Raw genomic sequence first — 25513 nt, 5'->3', positions numbered from 1 at the left:
TAAAATCGGCTGTACTAACTATTGAGAAAAGACTGTGGAACTGGTTAAGTTTGCCACACATCACACGTTTAATCAAAATATTAAAATAATTCTTAAATGTGCAAACGCAAGCAAAAATAAGTAGATCGAAAATATTCCATCGAAATTTGTGAAGTCTTTTATGCTGCGAAAGTGCTTGCTTTTAAGCAAAATCGATACTAACGTTACGAGTGGTGCATTCACCAGCAGTATCCGCATCTGAAGCTTTTTAAATGCCCGTGTACTGTAGAAATGCTTGAATACATATTTGAAACGTAATTACCATCGACATCATATAATGATGATAATGTACTCTACTTAGAAAGTTTAATTAAGTCTCCAACTCTGATGGTTTAAATCAAATTCTTTATGTAAGAACAAATATGCTGACAATATGCTAACGCATCAACCCCTCGGAGAACCCACAGTTGTGACGGATTTGTTTTGGAGTAAATAACCATGTGACTCGGCAACAGGGGAAGTCCGGAAGCAAACAGCGCTGAGAACGACGAGAAACAGAGACCTGAAACAATGCCTGGGAAAACTGTGGGCGTATTCTCGTTGCTAGTTGGGATCGTGGGTGCCACACTGCTTACGGTAGGGATGGCGACCTCATACTGGTCCAAGGGTGGTACCGGGTTGTGGAATGACTGCTATGTGAACGTCTGCAAAGGTAAGTTGGATAGCCCTTACATACACATGTCAATTTAACTTTGTTGTTGTTGTTGTTGTAGGGTTTAACGCCATTTTTCAGCACACGATAGGCTATACATGGTGGCCAGCATTAATGGTGGAGGAAGAACCCGGGAAAACCCCGGAAAGAACCACCGACCCACGAGAAGCTACTGGCAAGCTTTCTCACGTACCCACATTGGCTGAATCCGAGACTCGAACCCACGCAGACAGAGGTGAGATGGCAGTGATCCGTAACGGACAGCGCTTTAGACCACTCGGCCACATCAATTTAACAGAACAGAAATAACGTTACATCAGAAAGTGGCGATTGGGCCGTAGAGAGCGATCACGGGCCCTGGGGTAAGAAACATCCGGGTCTCTCCTAGTTTTTGTTCAAACAAAATTTTTCTTTTATAAAGTGTTGTTCGGCCCAGGCCCCCTCACAGGCGCGGACCCCGGGGATATATCCCCGGTTGCCCCCCCCCCCCCGGTCGGCCTTGAGTGTATATACAGGCATTAACACCTCCTACATCAAGTCTTTTTAGTGCCTGTATTTATATTATCTGCATAATATTTTGTGATGTATTTATTGTTGTTATTGTCGCAAAGTACAGTGTGAAAAATATAGACACGGGCACATGATACTTTGTGATGTATTTATTATGTTAAAGTAAAATTTACATTTTGATCAGTCCTTTGGTCTGTTAATAAAACGAAGACAGGTTTGCCCATTTAAGGTGCAAAACAATGACACGTATGGTCTTTTCACCTCGGGTCCTTTATTGAAAGTATTGTAATTGCACAACTAGCGGATGACTGACCATTCTATAGATAGAAAAGTGCCCTCCATAGGGGATGGGGACCGGGGATAGTTGGACTGTGTGTAGTATCGTAAAGTGGCCACCATAGATGAAGGTCTATTGACCAAGCCATCATTACACTTGTAAGCATTTCCTAATTTGGGAAACTGACCTTCCCCACCCCCATTCAAGAAACAATAACACATGTAATCCCATGTGCTTAAATATATCTGAAATTTTCTTCCTGAATAGTCAGTAATCTGGAGCTTCATCTAGTTACCAAAAAGATCGTTCCCACAAGTTTGAAGATTATATAGAGTAACATTAAATATTATCCATTATCAATAAGAAGGGTTGACCACATTTGCAATTTTTAAAGCTAGCAAGAAGTTGACGAGTAAGATGTGTACGCGAAACACACACACACACACACACACACACAAACACACACACTCCAGTACGAGCATGGAAAGGTATTCGACTCTTTCTTCTAGTGTACAAGTGGTGCGCAGCACCTGGCGGATTCAGATTTCAATGGGGTGGGGGTGTGTGCGTAAACAAGTGGGCGAGGGGTTTATGGGAGAGCAAAGACCATGGAAGCTCCTGCTATTTAAGCATTTACAGGGCATAATTGTTACCTTCTAACTGTAAGGAAAAGTTACTATAGGCAACATGACGATTTTAATGTGGGAGTAAGGTTCAGCGTCCGTGTCAAGCCATCTTTGAAATTATTGACCCCAGCAGTGAATGGGGTCACTTTAGCGATAGTGGGAATTAGCTTTGCAAGACCCACCCACCCTGGGCCACTATAGCAACACAAACGTACGCGAACGCATACAAATCCCAGATATACTATCCACACAAGCGTACGCGAACGCATACAAACCCCAAATATACTATCCACACAAACGTAAGCAAACGCATACACACACACACACACACACACACACACACACACACACACACACCACAGAGGGAAGAAGAAAAAACGAACCCAAAATATACTATCCACATTGAGGGAAGCGGAAAAAAAACCAAAATATACTATCCACGCAAACGTACGAAGAGCGCATACAAACACCAAATATATTATCCACACAAGGGAAGAGCCCCCCCCCCCCAAACCCCAAATATCCTCTCTACACACGGGAAGAAGAAGAAAAAGAACCAAAACCCAAATATACTATCTACAGAAACGTACCCGAACGCATACCCACTATCCACACAAACGTACGCGAACGCACAAACACACACACCACAGAGGGAAGTAGAAACAAATAAACCCAAAATATACTACCCACACAGAGGGAAGAGGAAAAAGAAACCCCAGAAATATTATCCACACAAACGGACGCGAACGCATACAAACACAATATCTACTATCCACACAAACGTACACGAACGCGCGCACACACACACACACACACACACACACACAAAATTACAAATTACATCAGGAAAGGAGTGAGTGTTTATAATCACACTACTCCAATTCACGCCAATTGGCAACTTGAATAGTCTCTTTTCTAAAGATTTGGTTAGCCCTGAGAAGCTTCAGATACACCTGCGTAATGCTGACATCTCCCAGGCCTGGCCCTACACACGCAACGTCTACTCCAGTCCTGCTCCCAATTGATGTTTGTTCTTAGGAGCGCAAAGGCGCGTTGAGTGGCTTCATGATCCCAGTCTTCATTTTGTGGGATAGTGAAGACTTCCCTCTGTCTTTTTTTAGTGTTTGGGGACAACGTGGTCTCCTTATCTCTGGCACTGGTATTGGTGGCTGTAGCTGATGTGGTTATGGTGCTGGTTGTAGTGGTGGAGGCGTCCTCACCTCAAGCTTGACCTCACACAGAGGTCTCATTATGAGGTGATGAAGGATCGTTCTTTTGTTTTCCTTCTCTTCTCCTTTCTTCCTCTCCTCTTCCTCCTCCTCTATCGTAACACTTTCTACTATGGCCCCCATGGTCAGTTCATCTAGTATGCGCCTGTCATACTCTATATGCATCTGAAGTTCCAAGAGTTTTGCGATTGTATTCATTTTTCAAGTTGATGAATCAACGATGGGTAGCCAGGATGATGATCATCAAATTGAAATTAGAGACGCTTTCGCCCAGAGGGCATGCGCGTCTAGTTAATGTCTGACGTCAGGCTATTTAATTGGTTGTGGGGGACGGAATGGTGCCACATCCCCCACACCTTAATGTGCTCAGGCGAACACTACTTAATTGAGCCAACAAGTCTGGTTCAATATGAATAACTCATAGATCCTAACGACTTAAATGTAAGGCTGTACCAGAGTGGAATTAGACCCAACACTCACTCATGGTAGAAAGTTTAATTTAAGTCTGCGATTGAACGCACCAGGTGTCGACCCAAGCAGTACGTAACGTGCGCTGAAATTGGTCGCAGAGATGATGTCACATGGGGACACCTGGTTTTTGACGGGTGGAAATGGTTCCACATCTCCGTTCGTGTACGATGTCCGAGCGAGTCAACGAAGCAAGGAACTCGGCAAGCCGGCCATGGATGTCGTGTACTCCCCCAAAACGCCAGCCCATGCTTAACCAAATTCAGTCCAGTTGTACTAATGGACAATAAAAAATGCCAATAATATGTCAGCCATCCGTGCAATTCGATCAGATCAAATAAGTCTTAATAATTTTCCTACGTCCTAATTAATTAATTAATACTAGTACATAGTGTACATTTGAAATGCCCACAAATTTCTAATTTCTAATTACTAATGTGTCTAAGCGACATAAAAAATTTGGTCACTATTAGGTAACATGGTTAAAATTTTGAAGTGGTGGTCTAAATGATCAAGTTGGTGGTCTAAATGATCAAGTCAGTGGAATGGTTTTATAGAATTGTAATTACCAGCCAAAATGGAATTCCTTGGTAAAAGGAAATTTTTTAGTCCTAAGAAGGTTTTTCGACGGTTCTCGTTGTCACAAGTTTCAGCCGCCGTGTGTTGTTCCTCGTTTGTCTGTTCGGGAAATGCCTCATACCATACATTTATGACAACTCGGCTGCATGGTCCACAAGGATAGTAAGCGGGTGTTCCTGGTATGCTTTTGCGAGAGGATACGCTTTGAAAACAACCATTGCTGGGGGTCGGTTTCCTCTTTGTCCTAAGTGACCTCAACACCATGTACTTAATAGAACTAATATAGTTCTCTGCCTTTTTGGGTTCACTTAGGGTTTCCTGTATTCCTAACTCGTTATATCGCTGTTCAAGCGTAACATCCTCTCCATTGTCCTCATCAGGGTTTTCTTCTTTCGCTACTGATTTCTCTTCTTCTGAGTTCTGGTCTTCAGTTTCTGGTGGTATCTCAGTTTCAGTAGTAGCATCGTTTGTGGCTATATCAGTCTGAGTTTCTGCTTCTTTCCCTTTTCCCTGCTGAGTACTGGTCTGGGTGGATGTTGTTATTGTTGTTCTAATCAACATTTGGGGGTCTGTATCTGCTCTGGAGTTCTTGGTTTATTGCTGGAATTACTAGCGGGCGTATCAGAGTGGTTTGCGGTCCTCACTTGAGCAGCTTTCCTCCTCTCCTTACGTCTCCTGCTACTATTATTCCGAACTAAGCCATAATCTCCAGTCTCGGTATTCAAGCCCTCTTCCTCAGTATTGTTATTTCAGGTTAAAAATAGAGTGGTTACTTTTGCTCCAGCTCTCAAACCCCAATTGGTAGCTTGTTTTTTTTCCCCCAATGACCTTAATGGCCATTAGGGCTGGTGCAGGAATAACTGCGATAGCGGGCAGCCATCTTGGATCCAGTCGTTGTGTTGCAGGGTTGAGTTCCATTAGACGTTTACCGTTCACTTGATTCTACGTGACTGTAGCCAGGCTGACTGACTGAATTCAATTTACGTCGATTTCGCCCGCCAGGGCATGTTCGACGATTTATACCACCAAAGCTGGTTTATTAATTGACCCTGGGGGAATGAATTGGTGCCTCATCCCCAGGCATTTATGTGTTCAAGGAACACTAATTACTTTGGCCTTCAGGTGGTGGGACTAATTAGTCTCTAACGACCTGAATGTAGGACCCTCATGAGTGGGAATGAACCCAACACGCACTCATGATAAAAGGTTGGTATTCAGCTGCGATTGAACGCAAAGTAGCCAGGCTGACGAGCGCTTCCCTTTATATCTGTTAAGTACGAACGTGAAGGAAAACATCCATCTGATACCAAAACTTGCAAGACCCATATCATTACCAAAACAAATATAGAACACTAGGTCAGGAAATTAACATGTTAAAGGGATGGCGAGGATACATGGCCTCCCAACTAGCACGATCTAAGTGTTCGTCGATGACTTTGAAAGTGGTTGGAGAGAGAAGAGTGACAACAGAGGTTACCAAAGTGCAGGAATGACACGAAGACAGACAATACAAGAGTTGTTATACTTTTTCAGGACACATTTATTTCAACACATGTTTAAAATGGAACGACATGAATGACAAAAAATACTTAAGAAAGCCAAATGGTTAAGTACAGCGATAAAATACACATCACAGCGATTAAAGTGGAATATAAACAAGTGACTGTTAAACATGTTTTTGGTAACAAAGGTGTCCTAAGGACAGTGTGTAATGTTCTTAGTCTCTACGCTGGATACAGTCATACAGGTGTCCTCCAGGAATGGTCTTTCGGGAATGTCCATGATACTCCTGTCCTGATGGAAGTGGTTCTCCTCGGTGTCGGGTTCTTATTCTTCTGGCACTGTTTACTAACACAGGTTTAAAAGTTACTTTTTTCACTGAACGTTTGAATTTAGGATCACAACTCTTGGCATAATTGGCCACTTGTTTGGTCCAAGCCTCGAAACCCCAACTCTTCCAGTCACAAACATCTGTCCAGCGAGGGTGTATCACAGGTCACAAGCTACACACACACACACACACACACACACACACACACACCGTCGTACACATCTTCAGTACCTAAAAGTTGAATCTTTTTTCCCCATATAGGTAGAAAAGTATTTAGATGAAAATGCAAGGCTTTTAAAATAATGAGTCTCTTGTGGACATTTAAAGAGACCACTTTCATGTTTTATTTGGTGGCAACTACTGTTCGTAAAGAGCCCACAAGGAATCGGCTGGTAAACGAAATTCCAGAAAGGAAGTCACTAAGAAACACACCACACGACGACCCGAATTCAATGGACATAGTTCATGTAATACGTTTTGGTAATCCTCCACTGTCTGAATATTCTCATTGATTTCCTTACACGGAATTTGTTGCATCACCATTGATAAAGGCCGTGGCATGGTAGCCCGTTTTTATACCTTTTTTTGTCGGAGGCAGTATGTCTACTTTCTGTACAGAGGTGATCGTATTCCAGTGGTTAATGTAAATGGTTTAGTCACTAACTTACACATCACACTCCGTTCAAACGTTTCCTCTTGAACTAAGTTTACATTGTGTAAAGCATTTTGGTAATTTTCTAATTCTTCTGAAATTCGTTGCAGTATGTCTTCCTTGTAGTAAAATGAACGAGTCACAACAGACAAATCCTTCTTGCCCACGAACAGTTTAATAATGTATGACCAATGGAACACTTTCATGTAAATCAGTCCTCTTACAGCATTCAAGTACCACTGGTTTGAACATCGGTCACGTAAGGGATGCAGTTGTTTTTTGTGTTGAACTTGTATTTTGAGCAGCTCTCTGTAAATGCGTTCTCTCAACTACACAGGCTAACCACGAACGTTCTCTTGTAAAGTATCCATGATCATGTCAGTCAGTATTTATACCCACGTTGGGGTCGCTTCTAATTGTCCTTGTTTTATTTATGTCTTCTCCTAGAGCGAAAGCAATGCACATAGTAATTTCTGACTACTGCCATTCATTCGAACGGTCCAGAACGGTAAACGGTCTAAAGCGGAATAATCGGATGAACGCAGACTTGATCCAAATAAATCTGATGAGTTTGTTGACTTTTGTCAATTTCCTCTTGTGATTTTCTCGACACAAACGTAGCTCAGTCACCAACTGAGATTTTGTTCTGGCAAGTCCCTACCAAACGACGATGTAGATCTACTCTTGAAATTCGTTTGGTAATCCTTGGATATTATTGTTTGAATGGGGTTTAAATATTTGTCTAGGTGTTGTTCAGAATTACTTATAGTCATCACGAATTCGGTTCCTTGCAGCAACTGGTGTAGACCTCTACCATGTATAAGAACATCCTAGATATTACGACTCTGTGGTCTTAAATTAAGTAATAGAAAAGAGCGAGGAGCAACAACCTTTGTACAAAGTGAAAATGTAACCAAAAGGAACTTACACTATTACTTATTAAATCCCAAATAATTATAGAATTACAGACACAAGTCCTAATGATTAAAGTTCTGAATAAACTTTAGTGGAAATCCAAATTAAATTCAACGCTGAATGTGTTGATGTGCTTGTAGTGGTTCATGTAGTTGTGATGTGCCAACAGTCTTTTATTGGGTCGCAAAAATACAGTCTAAGAATATATCCTTATTTGAATTTTCACTATAAGTTCAAATCTGTTTCCAGGAATGCTATTTTCGATGAGCACTTCGTATTTCCAGTGAATAAATAATTTGAATAAATACAGTTCCAGCCGAAATGAAGTACTGGACACAACGATAATGCCATTGATTTTGCTAAGATCTTAAAGATCGAAATAATAATTGATAGAAAAACAAAATCATATGGTCCTCTGCTTGACCTCAGGTAACAATTAGCATTTCATCAACCCCCCAACCCCAAACTATTACCTAATGGAAAATTTCATTTTGGAAGGTTCCATATGCTTTCAAAATAAAATCTTAGTAATAATTAGAATATAAAATGTAGTAAATACAACGTTTTTGACTCGGGCAAAGATAATTCTAGACAAAAATAATAATCCTAATAGTATACCCAAACCCATTGAACATATTTTAGCTATGCATTAATTATTTACAGAACTAAACAAAATAATGACTCGGGTTAAGTAAAAAATGAACTTGATTTTCGACAAGGTCAAGTCCAACATACAATGTTACATTACGAATAACATATAATGAAATAAAAAAATAAAAAATAACAAGCAAACAATGCATATTAAATATACACAACACCTCTCCTCATAAAAAGAAAGATTTATGCAATATAACTTTCGTTTGACTATTATACAAATATACACGTGATAATTACTTAAGATGAAATCTTGTGAATGACACAAAAGTAGACTTGAAACTATATTATTTATTTACACGTGAGAGTGCATCTGCTATTAGAGTGTCTTTTCACTTATTGTAACTAATGTCAGTATTTATTCCTGAAGCATCAAACTCCACCTAAATAATCTCAGATTTTTGTGTTTTCTCTTGCCAGTGAACGTAAGGGAGCTGTGATCACGAAACAAAATAATTAGAGAAGGAGCTGAACTAATATAGACTTTAAAGTGATGCATTGCCAGTATCAGAGCCCAAAATTTCTTCTCGAATGTGGAATAATTTCTTTGGTGCCTATTTAATTTCTTAGAAAAATAGCACACTGGATGATCTACACCATTTTTGTCTTCTTCAATTTGTACTGCACCAACCTCAACATCATTTGCATCAACATACATCTTATACGATAGACTGAACTTTGCTGCAGAAAAAACTGGTGCACTCTTAAATAATGCTTTTAACTAATCAAACGCCTCCTGACATTTTTCAGAAACTTGGTTTTTATACTCAATACATTTGTCAGGCGTTCAGCAATTATTGTAAAATTGGAGCAAAATTTCAGATGGTATCCAGCCATACCCATAAATCGCAAAAGTTGCTTTATACTGATAGACGAGGAGAATTCAGACATAGCTTTGACCATAACATCTATAGGAATAACTTGTCCATCAAAGATTCAGGTCAAGTAGAAAATGAACTTGATTTTGGACAAGATAAGTCCAACATATAATTTTATATTACCAATAGCCTATAATGTCTGTCTGTCTGTCTGTCTCTCATCATAATTACCTTTAATTTCATCAACATGTCATCACATACAATTTATAATTAAAAGTCTCGTTTCAAAGTTCCTTTGTTCATGTGAATGGGTAAGTTTTTCAGTGTTTGAGCTTTAAGGGTCTTCGACTTTTATGTAGGATAAGAACCTTTCTCTACCAAATATACTGACCGCCATGTAATATGCAGCGGGTTTATGTTTACGAGCCCTGACACATGATTCGAAAAAAGAGGGGTGGAGTGTAATCTGACAGGAAGTATGTTGAGATAGGCTATAAGTGAAAAGCTCAGGTGAGCTACTGAAGTTGGCTACTGTTCTGGTTTGCCGACAGCTGTTTTATTTAGTAATCAGAATTGGATTAAATTCCTATTCATATGGGTATTTGGAAAACGATACACTGAAGACTCCATATTTATTTTCATTATTTATTTTGGTCATCTTTTTGACTTGGAATGATTTCAGTTTTTACAAATATTGCTACGCTTTTCTACTATGAACAACCAACTGTGCTCAGTGTCACAATACGATACTGTTTATGTGGTTACTGTGATCTTGTGGCTTATATTTTCTAACATGTTATTACTTTGCAATCCCATTACCAATTACTGTTTCTCTCTTTAAGGATATTTTATACAATGGATTTAATAGCTGATATAATTTGCCTTCCATTTTGATATTCTTTATCAGATATTTTTTTCTTCGCAGTTCTTTTTTGTTGTCCATGGATGTGGCCTCTTGGCCATTTCCTTCTGGTGTAATTTTGTTTTAATCTTCAACCGGTGGCTGGGTTTGTTCCAACGCTACTTGTAATCGTTAAGAAGGCGCTACTACTACCTTATGTCCGCTACAGCGACCCGGTATATATGTGTAGAAGCTGTACTGGGTATTTCCAGATGTCTTGTATACGCCTATGGGTGGTAGCTGGATGGGCAGCATAGGCAGCAGTAGTCAAATAGGCAGTTGTAGCTATCTTTAGTACAACGCCTCCAAGGGATAGGATAGCCGTTGTACATTTCCAGAGGACATATTAGATATTAACACACACACACCAAAAAAACCCCCAACAAGATAAGCCTTCTATGTTCAGTTGGACGATAGGCGTGCTGCGGTAGTCAGCTAGGGGCGACTGTATGCAGGTGTAGCTAGAATTGGTCCAATACTTGTGCATAAAACCTTCCCTTTGTTTCTGCCTTCCGTATTCAATCTAAGCATTTTCGAAAATGTTGCCGAAAGCTGGAACTACTGCGCTTTTCGTCGTTCCGATGGACGGAAGTACCTATCAAGAGGTTATATTGGGTATTCCAAGATATATAAGCAAGCGACTTAGGAAGAATAGGATATTCCATGAGGTATACGCAAGCGATGGCCCCGACCAAGAAATTCCACTATTAGTATTTGTCGGAGTTCGCTGACAACGCCAATATCCAGCAACACGGTGCCAGAAAGATCCCCAAGCCGCTTTGGCAGTCTACCAAGTGAAGGAACTGCAGTGCAGGTGAAAGTTTCAGCAGTTGTTGGAATGGCAAACCAGTGCAAGGCGTCGATTTGTATCTCTATCGTCGATTTGTATCCCTATCGTCGATGGTTCGCAGTGTGCGCAAAATCACAAATCGAGAAGAGGCCCTAGAAAAGCCAATGCAATTCACGCAGCATCGTGCTTGCGGTATTAAGTCCGACGACGAAGAAGACAACAAATGTAGCATGAAGGCGGTAATAGAAGAGTAAAAGGAACTTTGTACAAGGAGTTATGTGGATCAGTCCCATTTATCACAGCCTATGCTTCCTATTCAACAGCCTCCGAAAATATCCAATACGGCCACTGGAAATGTACACCTCATGTCAGGGGGTAGCGGTTTTAGCTCGGCAGTGGCCTCATATTAATCTGTTGGACCTAAGCCGACTCCGGAAAAGTCTAATACGGTCTATTAAAATGCACACCCAGCTCCCAGGAATATTTAACACAGCGTCTGGAAATGTACACCCCTTGCTAGAGGTAGCGGTTTGGGCTCAAAAGTGGTTCTAATTAAGCTACTGAGTTCAAATTGCTGTTGTTCATCTGTTGAACCACACTGTATGTTCCTTTAAGATCGAGAGATGATGGTACAAAACTATTGTGGTGTTTTGACTGGCATCTTAGTTTAGCATTAGTTTCGTCAAGAACCAGCTATCGATATTTTTAAAAAATAATTAGTATGGACTTTGTTACAGTGTTGAATTATATCTGTCAGATTCTCGCCTTTAATGTTGGAAACTGAGCACACGAATGGTTCAGATTTCCCAGAAAATACATCTCCGTACAGGCATCTATAAAACTGCGTATCTTTAAGCAAAATACTTGTTGGAACGATATGTTAGTTTGTCATTGTGCCATAAAAGTATTTGAAATGTTCAAATGGTTATAAAAATAGTTTGCTTTTTTAAGAATACATGTTAAGCATATCGAGCTCCGTTTTAATCTTCCGTTGATTAAAAATCTGTGAGTCATGTATCTGTGGTCATTCGTGGTAGAAAATTTTGACTATTTCTGTATTAAGGACGTAATTTTATAACATGCAATTTTTCGTTAACAACAATGTTCTGCAGTTCGATCATAGATATACCGGATTGCACAGAATGACAGGTAGAATTAACATTTTGATATTCAGCTATTTTCACAATATTTCAGACCATTTCCTGACTTGTTAAAATATGACCATTTCATGACTTGTTAAAATCTGATTTTTGTGTTGAAATATGCAGCAGGAAATGATTTATCGATTACAATCTTCGTATTCTTGAAATTGCACTCGTACATAGATAAAAATTGATAAATATATTCATTCGTCATCTTTTTTTTGTGTGTGTATGTGTGTGGGTGTATATATTTGTACATATATGTAAATGACCGTACGAGGATTAGTCAGAAGACAAGAATACATTTTTCAGAGACAGGTTTTATTTTTTTTCTCCACTTTACTGTTATTGAAATTTCAAAAAGAAACACAAATGACCCACGTTCAAATTATACCTACTGGAAGTTATTAGAAAAAGGATCACCATCTCTGCAAATGGAATATGTTCTTCGAGTGGTTTATTTGAGACTTTCCGTGTAATAAATATAAATGGGAATAAGAATAGTGTGGCCTAGTTACGTACAATACTCATTGCTAGTCCATGCAGTGAAGAGTGTTAACTGGACTAGTACTTGCTTATTTGATGTATTTGATGTCAGCAAGTACTAGATACCCCTAACCTGATAAATATTTTTGTTTATCTGAATTTACACCATTACGCTTCATATTAACGTTAATCCAACACCAATGAATTTAGTACTGTATCTAAACTGCTTTTTAACATGTCCTTTTCGTTTATACAGTAGCCATTATCGGGTAATTACGCATGTCAATATAGTATGCAACAATAATTGCCATTAGTTCTACAAGTCATTGTAGTATGCAACAATAATTGCCATTCTACAAGTTAATATAGTATGCAGCAGTAATTGCCATTAGTTCTACATGGTATGCAACAATAATTGCCATTAGTTCCACAAGTATAATATGCAACAATAATTGCCATTATTTCTACAAGTCAGTGTAGTTTGCAACAATAATTACCATTCTACAAGTCAATATAGTATGCAACAATAATTACCATTCTACAAGTCAGTGTAGTTTGCAACAATAATTACCATTCTACAAGTCAGTATAGTATGTATCAGTAATTGCCATTAGTTCTACATAGTATGCAGCAATAATTGCCATTCTACAAGTCAGTATAGTTTGCAACAATAATTACCATTCTACAAGTCAGTATAGTATGTATCAGTAATTGCCATTAGTTCTACACAGTATGCAACAATAATTACCATTCTACAAGTCAGTATAGTTTGCAACAATAATTACCATTCTACAAGTCAGTATAGTATCTATCAGTAATTGCCATTAGTTCTACATAGTATGCAACAATAATTGCCATTCTACAAGTCAGTATAGTTTGCAACAATAATTACCATTCTGCAAGTCAGTATAGTTTGCAACAATAATTACCATTCTACAAGTCAGTATAGTATGTATCAGTAATTGCCATTAGTTCTACATAGTATGCAACAATAATTGCCATTAAATCCACAATTAAATATGTAACAATTATTTTCATTAGCTCATTGTCAAGGGTACAATATTAGATCATAGGCAATATGCGTGTAGGTGTTTTGGTTTAAAATAGTTGTGTCTGCAAATTCAAAAAGAATTATAAACGCGTTCTCCAAAGTTTTATACTTTGATCAACAAAAATGATAAGAAAATAATACTTTTGTTCAAGTAATTAATGTTTAAATTGCATTTCAGGACTGATATATTTAATTATAAGTTGGTTGTTACATTTGATATACGTGAAATTATATTTTTTCATAAATGAAAAGCATTCTATAGATATAAATAATATAATTATGGTACTTTTCCTCTTCAGTAATTCATGTTTGCATGATTACATCTGTACCAATTAACTGTAATGCAAAATAATATTTGTGCTCTGTCTGTCTGATCTGATAAAAGACAAACTTTTGCCATTTGTTATTCTAAAGATTCACCCTGACGGGTTGGTAGTATTGACGGTGTTTACTTGATTACATATTGCGTATACTGAGTAGCCGACCACGTTGAATTAGGGTAGCATGTTTCTGATGAAAATCACCTCAGTTACGGATTTTATGGAGATTATATGGGCATACTACTTCAGGTACGCTGAGGGACAGTTTAATAATGAGACCAGCATGCAAAACATCATCAAACAATTTCCATTTTTTAACGGCATCTTTTTTGTCAGATTTCCAGAACGTGAGATACCCCATGGCCAAAACTCATCCGTATTTAATGTTTATCATTAATCTCAATCAACTTTGCCATGTATCTAAACTATGACATTTTGTCTGTGCACGTGAGTAGTAAATGGGAATACCCAACGGACAATGGGACTGTAATGTTAAAACGGGGTGGGGTGGGGGTGGGGTGTACCCTACGGACAAGGAGAATTTAACATGGGTGGGATACTCTACGGACAAGGGCAATTATACATAGCGAATGTATAGCGATAATGTATTGGGGCTGTCTAGGGACAATAGGAGAAAAGCTAAACGGCCCTTTTTATGGCCATTCATATGTCTAGAAATGATGTCTATTCTCTCTTGCCTAAATGGGGGCCCCGAGTGGCCGAGTGGTCTAAAGCGCTTTCCGTTACAGATCACTGCCATCTCACCTCTGTCTGCGTGGGTTCGAATCTAGGATTCGGCCAATGTGGGTATGTGAGAAAGCTTGCCAGTAGCTTCTCGTGGGTCGGTGGTTGTTCCCGGGGTTTTCCCGGGTTCTTCCTCCACCATTAATACTGGCCGCCATGCATAGCCTATCGTGTGCTGAAAAATGGCGTTAAACCCCACAACCACAACAACTCTTGCCTAAATGTTTTTAGTCGATTGTATAGTTGATTGTTTGATAGATATATGTCTAATAGATAAATCTATGTTTTTGTGATAGATCTATGTCTCTATACGTTTCCTTTTGTCCCTAAACAGTCCCAATACAGTGTCGCTATACATTCCCCATGTTAAATTCCCATTGTCCCTAGACAGTCCCAATGCATTGTCGCTATAGATTCCCCATGTTAAATTCCCATCGTCCCTAGACTTCCCAATACATTGTCGCTATACATTCCCTATGTCATATTTCCCTTGTCCGTAGAGTATCCCACCCATGTTAAGTTCCCTTTGTCCGTAGGGTACAAACCCTTTGTTTTAACATTAAAGCCCCATTGTCCGTATGGTATTCCTATTCACTACTTACGTGGCACTTTTCCCGCCTGAATCCATAAGTCACTATAGCATGCAACAATAACGGATACTTGCTTTAATGAGAACATTTTAAGTCATAGGGAGTCAGTGTCAAACTGTAAATCGGTATCTTTTTAGATACCACATACATCGCTGTCGATACCATGTTAGTAGTTTTGGTTGTACACCAAACACGACTGCACAATTGTAGCATAAAATGCCCATAATATTTTATCTTTACAGAGTTGCTTACATAGGCAGAATCTTGATATAATTTTCTGTCAAGAAGAATATCATTTACCATCTTACTTTTAGCTGTCCAGGCAACTGTAGTCATCAGCACTGTATTTGGAATCATACACGCCCTCATTCTTCTTCTGCACGTGGTCAAGCAAGTCGGGCCAGACACTCGAAAGATTATCATGAGTGCGTTTATCAGCGCTTTATTAACAGGTAATATGTCTGTACATTTCATATGGTTATAAATGAAAATTTATAAAAAAATTTCTACGAAAATGACAAATATATGCAATGTCATATTTAAAACGCCATTTTTTTATATGTAATTTCAAAAGAAAGATTGTTAATTAACTTGAGATAAAAATAACAGTTTAATGATATTTTTTCCTTTCTTTATTATACAGAAAGCATATAAATAGCGACATATCTGATGGAATATTAATTATAATTTCTTTACATTTATAATCAATGTAAATGGCAAGATTGGGATTCGTTCATTTAATCTAGGACTGATATCAAATATAGCAGTCTCCGGTTGCAAGCTATAGTTAGTAAAGTTGTCATTTACTTTCAGTCATCTTTGGTGTGGCATCGATCATTGTGTATGCAGTCAGATTAGAAGTTGATCAACCATCTTTGTACGGTTGGTCCTTTGCCCTTACTTTAGTTGGGATTGGCATCATCTTCCTCAACATATTTGTTATTGTGTTCGAGGGAAGCAATCAAAGAGCTGCTGGCGCCTACTCCTCTATATAACCGGACCAAGAAGGCTGTACTCTACAGTGTTGACAATATATATATATATATATATATATATATATATATATATATATATATATATATATATATATATATATCTTTTGTATCATGCATTAGTTTCACAATGTAACAACTCCATTATGTTTATATTTTGCATTCGACACACCCGCTAATGCAACGTGTTTTCTAATTGGTCGAATATCAAAATGCTCCAGTTAAATCTATTAGAACCCGTCAGATATGTTCACGCCATTGTTGCATAATGAATCTCAGTGTTATATGTTGTCACGCGGAATTACGTGAAAATTGTCAGTATTGTGAAGGAATGGGATAACGATTACCTGATTTCTCGCTTACAAGTCGAGACCATCTACAAGCAACATAACCCCTTATCTGCAGTCTCATAATGTGCCGACAGTTCAGGATGTGCGTTGTTTGTTTGTACAAACTCCTCACCTCCAGATGATTTACCAGGGTGGGTGGGATTGGTTGGAGGAAGGCCCTTCACGTTCTCTATTGACACCTCATTAATGTACCTGACATTTCGTAGTTCCTCTAGTTTGTTACGTAGAGGACGTGAAATTAGCACAGCTGTACATCTTGGTCTTGAACTATATACAGACAGTTGAATGTGTACATTTTAAGACGGTTCCAACCCAGAAGTACATGCTTTACTATGTTACTTTTTGAAATGTTTCTCTTTTTATTTTACAGAGATATTAACTGCGCACTGTTTTCATTACTTGTTGGACATTGATATTGCACTTTAACCTGCTTTGCCTCTTACTAGTGTTGCCAGGTGGCACAGAGCCCTATATACAAGTGTTTTGGATTGTCATTAGCTTTTCTTGGAGCTTGTGACGTCCATAATGGGCGCATCTTGCAGTCCAATATTTTTCACTGGTTTCAGTAAATCAAACAATTTAATATTAAAACCAATATGTTTTAAAAAACTTATTTGAAAGGAAAACTAATTCCTTTTTTATCAGTGCATGAATGAACTTACTTCAGGTCCGTACAATCCATTAGGAACCACCATCCGCATTACAGTTGTTGGTTCTATACTTAGCTCCCAGTATGCATACAGTTCTATACTTAGCTCCCAGTATGCATACAGTTAAACTGCATGATATAACCTTCCAATATTTGTGTGCAATTGTTTTGTTCACAAAGATACAAAGTTATTTAAAGAAAAAAGCGGAATGCAGATCTTGCGGCAGTATAACAGTTGTCATTTGTGCAAAACCCTGCGATCTTCAAAGGAGAAGCTTAGAATTTGAGTTGTTTCCTCATTTCAGCCTTTGGCGATGAACAATGAAGGATATATACTTTTTTTATAATTTTTTTGCTCGAATTTGAATCGCAATAATTCCTACAGTTGACAATCTATGAAAGCGAAGGTCTGTTAACACTCATAGATACTGGTGAAAACTCTAACATCAACTGTGAAAATTGTTGCCTTCATTTTGCTACTCTGTTTAACAAACTACAGCGGCTACATTATAAACCTGAAACATATCGACGAGAGAGAGAGAGAGAGAGAGAGAGAGAGAGAGTTGTTAAATTATTACCTGACGTTGCTGATCGAGTAGGAGTCCATAAGAGGATTTTAAATCACTCTTTTTTCGTATGTAATCATAATCCTTGGGATATTCTTGTCAGTCAGTGAAACTAACATACCATATGCCGTTTGTTAAAAGTTAATCCATGAAGATAACCATTTAAATTTAAGGCTTTATATAGGTCTAAAAGATGGAAAAGCTTGTCATTAACAAGTCTGAAAACTAAACTAGCAAGCAGTTTTGGAAGGTTTATAGGACCCAAACCAGCAACCATTAACTGCTTTAACTGCCACACCACCGAAGATCTACACCACGTATTCAATATATGCCCAAAATATCAACCCGCTCGGAAAATATTTATCAAAAACCAAAAAGAGATTGGATCACCACACACATACCCAGAGTTACTTATGGACTCTAATAAAAATAAACAATCAGCATATAAAAATATAAATCAATTCATAGACTCAGCAGGACTTAGGAACAAAATATAATTACTATCCCCACAAAACCAAAAGACCCAGTAACTAACTAACTAGCTAAATAAATTTAGAAGCCACCACATAAAAAACCATAACATATCATTAAATTTTATAAAAGTATTAATAAAAAATTCACTTACGAAGCACCTATAAAAAAACTAAGGAAACCGCAAAATCGGATGTCCTAGATGTCCTTAACGAACCGAGTAATCGGCTAGGATTCCTGTCCTAGATGTCCTTAACGAACCGTGTAATCGGCTAGGACTCCGGTCTCTTGCTAAATAAAGTATAAATAACATTCAATCTCTAAAAACATCAATTAATAAATAACTTAAAGAGGTAATATCTAAAAACTTGTAAATAACATAACGTAGGAAACACACCCTAAACACCTCGATTAGTAATCCCATAATAACCTTGAAAATCTCTCTTCATACATGATATCTACTAAGAACCTCTATAAACAGCATAGAACATCCCCCCTCTTTTAGAACATTTTGAAAAAGAAAAAAAACAAAAAAAAAAACAACAACAACAACAGGCAAATGCAAGAAGAAACCAGCGATGTAAAGCAAGCAGGACCGTTCCCGAGCTCTCCTTCCCACTAATGACAGCCAACCATTCAACTGTAGGGACCTTTATGGACCCACAGATTGAGGCCAAACTATCAGGGTTCCTTGAATCCATAAAAGCCTAGGGGAGGTGGCACCATCCCCTTCCCCAGGAACAACTAGCAGACTGCGGTGCAGTCAGAAAAAAGTGGCACATGCACAATTGTGCGAACGCTACTATAATTAAACTCAACAAAAACAAACAAGTCTGATTTAAATCAACAAACATTCATGGCAAAATGGTTTTTACATTCAGAGAAAGGTTAACTTGGAAGAAACAAATATAGCCAATGACGCTATTTTTGGACATTTTATGTAATTTATAACTCACTTATTGCACTTTCTGAAGCTGGTGTTTTCTACTCTGGTAAAATTTAATTTCCTTCTTTTAATTATTCCTCAAGTTACTGAACTTTTAGTTAGTTCAGGCTCATGTTTCCAGCATGAAGGAGCAACCATTTTGATTACCCGTCTGCTTTAGATAGCGCAGTTTCCTTAAGTACCATATCAAAAAATTGCAGTCACAATACACCTGTGTGTGTGTGTGTGTGTGTATCTGTGTGTGTGTGTCTGTGTGTAATATTTTTTAACTGAGTTGTAGTTGTTGTAGGGTTTAACGCCATTTTTCAGCACACGATAGGCTATACATGGCCGCCAGTATTAATGGTGGAGGAAGAACCCGGGAAAACCCGCAGAAAGAACCACCGACCCACGAGAAGCTACTGGCAGGCTTTCTCACATATCCACATTGGCTGAATCTGAGACTCGAACCCACGCAAACAGCGGTGAGATGGCAGTGATCCGTAACGGAGAGCGCTTTAGACCACTCGGCCACTCGGGGCCCCCTAACTGAGTTGTAACATTCTTCAGTCACATCGCTACTATGTCCTATCACTAACCTGTTAATAATGAGCGCAAAGAGAGGCATCTGCTTGTAGCGTTCTTATAAGTAATTGGTATGACTAGGCCGATGTTCAAACCCGCTACCTCAGACATCCGAGGTGGACGTTCTTTCCAGTCTCAAAAGTACATACTGTAGAGTGGAACCTGAGTTTGTTACCACTGTGAATGGCGTAAATCTGATCTAATTGTGATCAGAATTGAAATACAGTCTCATATCATGAAGAAGTATTCCATCTATATATATAAACACCCACATGTCTTTCTGTGTGTCACAGCTGCCAAACAGTAGGTCTTGAGTTCGAAACTCGCGGTGGCATCCCATTTGTTTAATCTTTTTGTATTTTTATGGTCAACTTATCTTTTGAATTCGCTCATTCCAAGTTTTATTAATTGTTTTATACTTTTGTTTTTATGAATTCTCGTCCTAGGAAATTGATATAGTTAAGTCATCGGATCCTACTATGATGACACTTAGCGTATGGGTCTTTATCTGGAAGAGTTCAGAAGAGTTCACTAATGATCCATGCATATGAATATATATATATATATATATATATATATATATATATATATATATATATATATATATATATATATATCTTGGTTTTACAACTAATTGGCTAAGCCTGTGTTAGCATTCTGGAAGCCGTCTTTGTGAACTTGTATCGGCTTATATAACCCAGAACTCTCATGAGTTGAATAATGAGTGAGATTTACGCATATTAGTGAGTGATCCTAACTGAGCACGTTACCGCGCTGCAGATTTTATTTCTGATCGGTGTTTTGTTTGAACTTGATAACTAGACGTAAACCATCAAGATCTTGGACAACGTTTATGAGCTAGTAAAGCATGGCGAGCATACGACATGGCCCTGCGCCCTTTGTGCATGGTACGTCGTGTGCAATGCATCTAATATTGCATCTGATTGGCGGATATTGCTATCACCGAGTAGACTATTTTTCTTGTCCGATTGTAATCATAGTTGGAATGTGGGATTATATCATCACGATTCTGGATGAGTTTAATAATGAGTGAAATTCACACCTTACTGAGGTGATCTTGCTTGTGACTGCATAACTTGTTTCTACTCTGGAGGCATTACTTCCGATCAAATTGCAATCAAAGTTGGAATATGTTCTTTTCTCATTTTTATCTCAATCAAGATTAATAATGAGATGATCTTGCCATTAAATGAGGTCCCACTTCACTGTTTGTATTTTACACTAGGTTAAATATTTAAATAAAAAGTTATCCAGGCAGTAGAACGTTGGGATCATCTGTTGTTTAAAAAAGAATCCAGGATTGGGTATGCTGACTTGAATTAGTTTTATTTTAAGCAGTCAGTACGTATCAGATGGACTGGTTATATAACTCGTTAGCATTACCACAGGTTGCGAATAGGAAACTATATGGTCAGAGTGAAAGATCGGAATTAAAAAGCAGAATTTTGTATAAAGTGTTTGAGACGAAACTAAAGACAGTTTAGCAGGTCAGATTTTATACCGATTTTAGCGAGAGAAGGGTACGTCAAAGTTACTTAAACCTCCATATGATCACAGTAGTAGGAAAATTCATTTCTTCGAGCAGGTACAGGACAAAGGACCGAATGTTCGATATTTGTGAAGCAATTTTGATGGTTCGATAAAAGTACGAAAAAACCATCAGATAGATAATTTTGAATACGTTGTAAAAGTTAAAGAAAGACCGAGTATTGGATAAAGATTAACCTAAGTTATTGAACTTGAAGTAGAAGCCATACATATCAAGAAAAAAGTAAAATATTATGCAAACTGTGAAGAGTTACCCGAGCATATTATCAAACTGAAAGTCATTTTTCTGGTCCAGTCTTAAAAAACATTGAATCACGCTCTCGACGGCTGACGTTTCAGAATATATCCCCACCGTAAGTTTGTTTTGATCCTTCTATCATATAAAGTTTCTGAACAGTAGCCCATCAGCTCACTCCAGTCAGACTATGGCGGCTTAGATACGCTTTATTTTTGCGTCATCGGTATGTTGTGACATTTGTTGCGTGCTACTGTGTAATATTGTCATCCCAGTGCTACAGCACAGGAAGTAAAGAATTCCTGATTTTGTCTTGCAACGTATTCGGCAAAGTCTTCACGTTTTGCAATAAAGCCATTAGAGAGAAATGATCGCAGCAAATGGATTCGTAATTGAGTGTGGCACATTTATCAGATCTTATGGTGTTCTTAATGTGGCGTGATCACCAAATTTACAGCGTTGCGGTGTTGTTATTACCCTAACCCAATCTTAAGAAGCATAACGTATGAAATATGGCCATGACCTTTGATAACATTGTGGGTGATATTGCCGAAGCAAAAATGCAATAAATTATGAATGTAGAGTGGCTCGTAAATCTTGCAGTGTGCTTTGTATGGCTAAAGGGGTACGTTGGAGTGCAAGAAGGACGGTTCTACTGCATGGCTAAAGGGGTACGTTGAGTGCAAGAAGGACGGTTCTACTGCATTGTTTAAACGTCTAATCGACACATTATCAGGAGTCGACATTTTAATCGGAAATCACCAGTGGTGTTTTGTTAGTTATTGTAATGGTAGTGTAAGGATTTGGATTAGAGAAAGCTTCTCCCAAAGTGACCTAAATACTGATTGGGAACAGAAAACAGTCCCTAGAATTTACCTATGTGTAAAAAAATATTCTAGATCACTATCACGTGACCATTTGTATTGAAACACATTGCAGAAACTTGAGTTCATTCATAGGAAATTGAATTATTACTCTACCAAACTGGGTAACCCGCTCTGAATAGTATAACACGAGTATGTGTTTGTATTTTAAATTTTTATTTAATGAATTATGCGGCCCGCAACACGGTGTAAATTTGTGCATGTGGCACTTGCACTGGAAAGTTTGCCCACCTCTGCGTTACACATTATTGGGACGGAGACAGTCAACACAAGGTTACGTTACATGGTATAGAGACAGTCTACACAAGCTTACGTTACACGGTATAGAGATAGGGAGACAGTCTACACAAGCTTACGTTCATACAATTTTATATATCAGCATGCTTAGTGAAATAGTCACCTGTTAAATTATGCAAAACTGATCAGCGATATCAATCCCACCTGAAGCTCCAGTTTTTAATTGACATTACAGTAGAACCTGTCTTGAAAGACCACCTTTTCTGCCAAAAATATTGGTCTCTCAAGACGGGTGGTCTCTTATAGCAGAGGTCTCTCAAGACGGGTTTTACTGTATATCGAATGTATATTTAATTCAGTAACGAGAATATGTATACATGTATAGTGTATTTAGCCATAGAACATCATATCACTACGCGATATTCCTAGTTACATAGTATTAAACTTGCCTTATAAAAGTAGTCCACCAGATAGTTTCAGTAGTTGTTTTAAAGTATATTATACAAATATAGTCCCTATCTCGTGAGATATAATGACATTTCTACTCGTGATGATAGGCCTTTTCAATCCATTTGTCTTATTTTGTACAATCCGGTGGATCTGATATTTTAAGCTTGTATGCATTATCTTTCATCTGCACGTTGCTTAAAATCTCTATTACAGTAAAAAGAATGCAACTGCAGCCGCATCCGATTTTCTCATCAGATTAGTTTGGTATTAAGACGAAACACATTGAGGCTCATTGTTAGAGTTATTTCATTTTTGTAAAATTTAAGAAAACGCAACATGTACATTTTTGTTATAGTAAAATTTAATATGGGCATTATTCCTGGACTATGAAAGAAAAAAATGCAAGTTCTTATAAGGTTTCTGACCTAAGGGGATTTCTTGATAATGATGGTGATTAGTATTGGTCGTAATCGGTCTCCATTAGTCAAGTGAACTTGCAATGTCTTGAACTTATGTTTCTTGTTTGTTTGTTTGAGACAAAAACATGATACTGCTTTCCAAAATGCAAACAAAAATTTAAAAAATAAGCCACCGCCACGTTAAAAGTCAGATCTGTCAATAATGTACTTTTAAAATTTGTATATTTTATATATATTGTTTTATATTAGACGTACCATTTTTCGTTTGTTCTGTTCAATTTAACATTAAAATATTTACATGTTACTTGTTTTATATTTGTAATCGATAATTTTACTTAAGATATTATGGTTGTTAAATTAAAATATGATCGTAATAGAATTTTCAATAGTAGTGAAACTGTACCTGAAATATAACCATGCATTGGAAAGTCATAAAACAGATATAAAGATTTTCTTCTGTTGATTAAGTTCAAATGACTATTTGATACATTTCGTATGGTTCATTGTATTACTGTTGTCTTACGTTATTATATTCATCAACAATGCCAATAAACACTTTATATACAATTGTTTGTATTGGACATACGATAATCATTTCCCTTAGTCATTTTTCATTTGCCGATGCTATTAGATAAGCGACAGACGCCCCCATCGGGTCGACTATGTAGAATGTGGTACTTGTAAGTGACGCATTTGCTCCAGAAACGGGTTCAGAATAAATACACCCTAAAAAAACATCGGAATGAACCTTAAGAAATGTTGTGAGCCCCAACCTTTCTGGGTTTTTTATACTTAGTATATGATCTAAAGTCATGCATTTCGATTAAGACGTAAGCCAAAATATTAACACCACGAGGATTAAATAAAGAACAACGTTATGATGGATAATATCAGTGATGTTAAACATTTTGATTTAAATTTTAGGCATGTACCACATGGTTCGTAATTTCTGTCGTGTCGGGTTTTTATGTCGAGATCTTCAGGATGGCATCAGTAAATAAAATAAATTATTGAAAACTGAAATTAAATTTTGGTTTCTATTTTACAAACCACTGTTGGTTGTTTTCCCACAAATTCCAGTTAAAGTCGGGGACAAACGTCAGAGTTATCCATGTAACTCATAAACAAGGCGATACAGGCATTGCAAGTTATAATTATTAATGTCGTCGACGCCATCTTTATCAGAAACAATTTCATAAATATAAATGTCCTCACGTTCTTCATTTCCCTTTGCATGAACACAAGACTGTGAAGGAAAGACTGCTTTGACTACAGACGTTTTATTTTTGTACTGATCCTTACAAGAGGGGACAAAAGATCCTGTCGGAGCTCAGAAGCTGTTTGATCTGTAAAGAAAACGCGCTGTAGTTCACCATCCGACATATCCAGACACGTTGCTGTTTGACCTGTAAAGAAAACGCATGGTAGTTCACCATCCGACATATTCCAGCCATGTTCCTGTATTAGGCTTTCTAATGTGAGAAGTTGCCAATGACTTATCCATTTTAATGACGTAAAATATTCATGTTTTTTTATCTTCTCATTTCCAATTTTTCTTTTCTCATTTTAGTTTTAGAGCTTTCCAAATAATCTTGCAGCAATAAATGCGGCTTGATCGTAACTGTGCGCATTTCCAATGTCTTTGGATCGACCAGAACTTAACGTTTTACTATGAAACCTGATTCATTTTCCTGATTTCTAAGAAGAAAGGAAATATAGTCCTCCATTTTCATGCACACAGAGCAAGAACTATGTTATGAGAGTCAGATTTAAACCGATAACAAATGGCATGAACAAGTATAGGATGCCTCTTATCTGATGTGATAGTAACATTACCAGTTTTAATCTACATTTGATCAGTATGTTCAAGTTTTGGGAAATAAAGAAAGGCAATGATTCAAACATTA

At 37.8% G+C, this 25513-nt stretch overlaps 1 protein-coding gene across 2 annotated transcripts; it reads left to right on the top strand.

Annotated features, from left to right (window-relative positions):
• Positions 1–202: 202 nt before the first annotated feature.
• Positions 203–25513, top strand: LOC149784353 (uncharacterized). 2 transcript variants are annotated; one of them, XM_089932400.1, is made up of 4 exons: positions 203–691; positions 15589–15726; positions 16088–16156; positions 24852–25513. In XM_089932400.1, the coding sequence occupies exons 1-4, from the start codon at positions 550–552 to the stop codon at positions 24899–24901; spliced, it is 399 nt and encodes a 132-aa protein (XP_089788526.1). In that variant the 5' UTR covers positions 203–549; the 3' UTR covers positions 24902–25513. The 2 variants fall into 2 exon arrangements, with proteins under 2 accessions (XP_089788526.1, XP_089788525.1); XM_089932399.1 differs by lacking the exon at positions 24852–25513 and having other exon boundaries at positions 223–691; positions 16088–24173.

Source organism: Sinohyriopsis cumingii, chromosome 14 (assembly GCF_028554795.1).
Source record: "Sinohyriopsis cumingii isolate HCF-2022 chromosome 14, ASM2855479v2, whole genome shotgun sequence".
In the NCBI taxonomy this organism is placed as follows: domain Eukaryota; kingdom Metazoa; phylum Mollusca; class Bivalvia; order Unionida; family Unionidae; genus Sinohyriopsis; species Sinohyriopsis cumingii.
The sequence above is the reverse complement of the archived record's forward strand: the minus strand, read 5'-3'. Positions and strand labels throughout refer to the sequence as shown.